Source organism: Perognathus longimembris, chromosome 6 (genome assembly GCF_023159225.1).
Source record: "Perognathus longimembris pacificus isolate PPM17 chromosome 6, ASM2315922v1, whole genome shotgun sequence".
NCBI classification, from domain to species: domain Eukaryota; kingdom Metazoa; phylum Chordata; class Mammalia; order Rodentia; family Heteromyidae; genus Perognathus; species Perognathus longimembris.
Window position 1 is genome coordinate 76,781,788 of NC_063166.1, and position 5,432 is coordinate 76,787,219.

General features: G+C 54.6%; 1 protein-coding gene across 1 annotated transcript; it reads left to right on the forward strand.

The window, feature by feature from the left end:
- Positions 1-1,157: 1,157 nt before the first annotated feature.
- Positions 1,158-3,898, forward strand: Ube2c (ubiquitin conjugating enzyme E2 C). Its single transcript, XM_048349520.1, has 6 exons — positions 1,158-1,328; positions 1,588-1,615; positions 2,416-2,502; positions 2,982-3,186; positions 3,290-3,349; positions 3,644-3,898. Exons 1-6 carry the CDS (start codon positions 1,228-1,230, stop codon positions 3,700-3,702), a joined length of 540 nt encoding a protein of 179 aa, XP_048205477.1. The 5' UTR covers positions 1,158-1,227; the 3' UTR covers positions 3,703-3,898.
- The last annotated feature ends 1,534 nt before the right edge of the window (positions 3,899-5,432 follow it).

Here is a 5,432-nt window from a genome sequence, read left to right on the forward strand (position 1 = left end):
TGCCCATGGTGAGCCTGCTCTACTGCCTACCTTGTGGGGGCTGACAGAACATCAAGGATTCCAGAAGTAGGTACCCCTCCCTTATCTCACAGACCCAGGCTTTAGGGATCCCAGCTGGGAATGCCATTTCTCTCCTGTGCTTCTAATGTAAGGATGGTGCAGAATGTGATCGCTAGTCCCCTGGAGATTTGATGACAGACCACAGACCAAAGGAAAGTGTCACAGTTTGCTTTTTTGTTTGTTTGTTTTGGTCAGTCATGAGGCTTGAACTCAGAACCTGGGCACTGTCCCTAAGCTCTTGCTCAAGCTAGTGCCCTACCACTTTGAGCCACTGCTCAATTGGAGATAAGAGTCTCATGGAGGGCTGGGAATGTGGCTAGAATGCTTGCCTAGCATGTATGAAGCCCTTGGTTTGATTCCCACAGAAAAGGCTGAACGGAAGGGACTCAAGTGGTAGAGCCTAGGCCCTGAGTTAAAGGCCTAGGGACACCCACACCCCACAAAAAAAAAGTCTCATGGACTTTCCTGCCCCGGCTTGAACCGTGATCTCAGCCTGAGTAGCTAGGATTACAGTTGTGAACCACCCAGTGCCCACCACCGCTTGCTTTTATTATCCCATTTTACCGGTTAAAGCACTTAACTGACCTGGTCAGTCATAAAGCAAACCGGTTGGAGAGGAGAGATAGGGAGGCTATGGCTCTGACCATCAACCTCGGGTCCCCTCACCCCCTACCAGTCCAGATACCTGGGACCCCAGCAGAGATAGCGGAGCCCTCGCAATATGGAGAGGAGCCAAGCTTCCGGCTTGGGGCGCTGGTGCTGCCTGATTAGGGACGCTCCCTTTCCCGGAAGAAGGGGCCTGGGCGGGGCGCGCCGGCGCCGGCGATAGCACCGGCTTTGGCTTTCAGGAGCACGTGGACCGTTTCTAGGCCCTTTAATGGTCGGCGTCTTCCAAGGGCCACCTATCCGCTGCACCTCGCTAGTTAAGGGCAGCCACTCCTTCCAATCGGGGGCCCGAGGCAGGTCCGCACCGCCCAATAGCGGCGCGCCGGTGGGTGGCCCCGGCAGCTGCGCGGTGACGGGGCCCTCCCATTGGCTGGATCAAACCCAAGCGAGCCGGCGATTGGCTGGCGCTGCCGGAGGGTTACGATTCAAACCCGGGCGGCCGGCCCGCAGCCCCTCAGTTGCCCAGTGTGGAGTTGCTGTCTCCCTGCCAGCGCCGCCCCGATGGCCTCCCAAAACCGCGACCCAGCCGCCGCCAGCGTCGCCGCCTCCCGCAAAGGAGCTGAGCCGAGCGGGGGCGCCGCCCGGGGCCCGGTGGGCAAGCGGTGAGTGGGGCGGACGTCTCCGGGGGCGTGTGAGAGTTGAGGGGCCCTCGGGGAGCCCAGGCCGCTCTCGGAGGTGTCCGGGAGAGAGACGCGGCCGGGGGACGCGGGAGAGGTGGAGGTGGGGGGGCAAGGAGCCGGGGACTGGGGAGGGAGACGGTGCACCCGGGGTGGCCCGCGCAGATGAGTGTGCCCTTGGAAAAGGGGGCGCCCCACCTGGCCACCGCCCAGACGCCCAGGTGACCCCCAGCTCTCTTCGCAGGCTACAGCAGGAGCTGATGACCCTCATGGTGAGTGACCGAGTTTTCCCAGAGTTCAGGCAATTGGTCCACCCCCCCACCCCCGCCTCCCACCCACTTTTCCTATCTCAGGCTCCTGGCTACATACGGGTGGGGAGGTCGATATAATTTACCTACTTCTGAGAAATCACTCATCTTCCCACCTTCACCTTTTCCATCCCTGCCCCCAATGAAGCTGTCTCCAGAACAGTTCCCAGAAATCATTCAAAGCCTGCCCAGGCCTGCCTATCCCAGCTTCCTAACCCCAAGTTTTACCCATGACCCATCTTGGGACATGGACTCTAGGCCTGGGCGCTGTCCCTGAGCTCTTCAGCTCAAGGCTTAGCGCCCTACAACTTGAGCCACAGCGCCACTTCCGGTTTCCTGGTGGTTAATTGGAGATTAAAGTCTCAAGGACTTTTCCTGCCCGGGCTGGCTTTGAACCACCATCCTCAGATCTCACCCTCCTGAGTAGCTAGGATTACAGGCATGAACCACCAATGCCCAGCTTCCTACTTTCCTGATATTCTAGATCTGTTGTTGAAATCTTTGCTTCCTAATTATCTTCTGCTGTATTAGCCATAAATTAAATCCAAATCCTTCAGTGCCATATGGTATATTTGAATTCCTGACACCTGATAAGATTATGTGTGCCGGGGTGCCTTCTGTGTCCCGGCACAACCCTTTCCTCCTTAGTCTGGTGATTGGACAGTCAGTGGGTCTGGTTGCTTTATTTGGGGCTCACATGCCAGTCCCCCTGAGTGTCCAGAAGTCTACGCTGCAGTTCGACAGTGTTGTATTTCTTCCTCCAGATGTCCGGTGACAAAGGAATTTCTGCCTTCCCTGAATCAGACAACCTTTTCAAATGGGTAGGGACTATCCACGGAGCAGCTGGCACAGTAAGTGTAGGGTGGGGTGGGAGAGCATCACTGTACCGAGCTTAGGGGGTGGAGGGATGAGATCCAAGTTGCTAAGTCTGCTTCATGTCTCTCTGTTGGCTGTAAAAAGCAGTCCCCGTGCCTGTTCACATGCCTTGCCTTGTCCTCCCCCATTGTACAAAGAAAAGGGGGGGAGGGTTCAGGCTGAGTGCATCAAGCCTGTTAATAACTCTAGCTATTCAGGAGGCTGAGATTTGAGGATTTCAGGCTCAAAGTCCCCCAGGACAACAAAATCTGGGAGACTCTTAGCTCCAATTAACCACCAGAAAGCTGGAAGTGGAGCTGTGGTAGAGCACTAGCCTTGAGCAATGAAGCAAAGGGACAGCACCCAGGCTCTGAGTTCAAGCCCCAAGCACTGGCACGCACCTGTAATCCCCACTTGGGTGGGATATGGGGCTGAGGGGAGGGACTTAATCCCTGCCTCTTGTTCTAAATGCCAGGTATATGAAGACCTGAGGTATAAGCTCTCCCTGGAGTTTCCCAGTGGCTACCCTTACAACGCACCCACGGTGAAATTCCTCACGCCTTGCTACCACCCCAACGTGGACACCCAGGGAAACATCTGCCTGGACATCCTCAAAGACAAGTGGTCAGCCCTGTATGACGTCAGGACTATCCTGCTGTCCATCCAGAGCCTGCTAGGAGGTAACGTCTGAGGCCACCTCATCTCATACAACCTGGAGACTGGTCAGGGGTCACTAGGTTAACTGCCTCCACCCCCTTGACTCTTCTCTCTTTCTGCCCACAGAGCCCAACATCGAAAGCCCATTGAACACACATGCTGCCGAGCTCTGGAAAAACCCCACAGGTGGGTCCGTAAGGGGGGACTGGTCAGCCCCTTCTCTGCCTTGGTGCTCCTTCTGTGCTTATGAGGGAGCTTTGGGTAGAAAGCATGGAATGTGTGGAACCCCTCCCCCCCAACTCGCTGGAAGCAAGGTTCTGGGGATCCTGACTGCCTTGACAGCACAAGGAAAAGCTGCTAGGCTGAGGAATCGCACACGCACACCTTCTCAACTTTGCACCCCTGTTCAGGAAGCTCTTTCCCACTTTCATGGACTCCCAGATTCCATCACTCACCTGAGACCCACCTGTTCTCTTCCAGCTTTTAAGAAGTACCTGCAAGAAACCTACTCAAAACAAGTCTCCAGCCTGGAGCCCTGACCCGAGCTGTCCAGCCCCTCCTGTGCTGTCTGTTCCCTCTTGCCATTGTCTGTCTGTCCTTTTCCTTCCTTGACTTCTGTACAGGACTGTTATCTTGAGCTGTGGTATTGTTTTTGTTATATTTCTGTTTTTAAATTAAGTCTCAAGTCCTTGCAATGTATATGAAATAAATAACATTTTGGTTGTTTTTGTACAAGCCGCTGCCTTGCAGTTGTTCCCAGCTCAGAGGTGTTAGAGGTAGAGGGGTTGGCTTATGTATGCTCCGGTCCGTGTGGTTTGTTCTGCTATTTGTTGCTGAGGATGGAACCCGAGGCATTGTGCTTCTTAGGCAAGTGCTTTGCCAGTGCTTTGTCCTGTTCTCTACAGGAGTGGAAATGCCCAACTGGCCATTAGACCAAGGGCTGGCTGATCATTTTGTTTTGTTTTGTTGCCAGTCCTGGGCCTTGGACTCAGGGCCTGAGCACTGTCCCTGGCTTCTTTTTGCTCAATGCTAGCACTCTACCACTTGAGCCACAGCGCCACTTCTGGCCATTTTCTATATATGTGGTGCTGAAGAATCAAACCCAGGGCTTCATGTATACGAGGCAAGCACTCTACCACTAGGCCATATTCCCAGCCCCACTGGTTGATCATTCTGTATCAATTTCTTCACAATACTAATGCCTGTTTGGCTTGGGGACATAGGTCACTGGCACAGCACAAGCTTAGCCTGTGTGGGACCCTGGATATGGGAGGGGAGGGGAGGACTAGTCACCTACTTTCTGGCAGAAAGAAGACTCAGGTCACCCTACAGCAGGCCCAGGCTGTGGGGGAACAACTAGGGAAACGCTTCCCCTTCCCCCCCCAACCCTCAATACTGAGCCCTGAGCCTGCTTCAACAATCCCTTCTTGGGCTGCAGTCCCCACTGCCCCTTGGACCAGCTTTGCACGGGGGAGGGGGGGAGAAGCCACTAGGAAGAGCAGGATGGGGCCAGGGCTCCACTCAGGTCCTGCAGGAAGCAGAGCACCTAAGTGTGCTTCAACACCCACTTATGTCTGTCTTGGCACAATCTGGGCTGCTCTGCCAGCAGCCCACCTCAGAGAAGGAAAAGGGGTGGTAGGGGCTTTCAAGACCCTCTCACAAGCCCCTCCCATTAGGCCACGCCCCCTCTCCTTTGTCCTAAGCTACCCACCAAGCAATCGCTTGTGAAAAGACCTGGAAATGTACTGTCTGGGATTGGAACATGGGTGTTTCTGTTTAAAGTGGGCTCTCAAGCCGGGTGCAGGTGACTCACACCTGTAATCCTAGCCACTCAGGAAGCTGAGAGCTGAGGATTCCGGTTCAAAGCCAGCCTGGGCAAAACGAAGTGGCACTGTGGCTCAATGTGGTAGAGCACTAGCCTTGAGCAAAAGAGCTCCAGGGGGGGCTGGGAATAGGGCCTAGTGGTAAAGTGCTTGCCTCATATACATGAAGCCCTGGGTTCGATTCATCAGCACCACATATATAGAAAGAGCTAGAAAGTGGTGCTGTGGCTCAAGTGGCAGAGTGCTAGCCTTGAGCAAAAAGAAGCCAAGGACAATGCTCAGGCCCTGAGTCCAAGCGCCAGGACTGGCAAAGAAAAGAAAGAAAGTAGCAGGGTAGCAGGTTCCCTAGTGGCTCATGCCTGTAGTCCTAGCAACTATGGAAGTTGAGATTTGAAGATCACAGTTCAAAGCCAACCCCAGTAGGAAAATCTGTGAGACTTTTATCT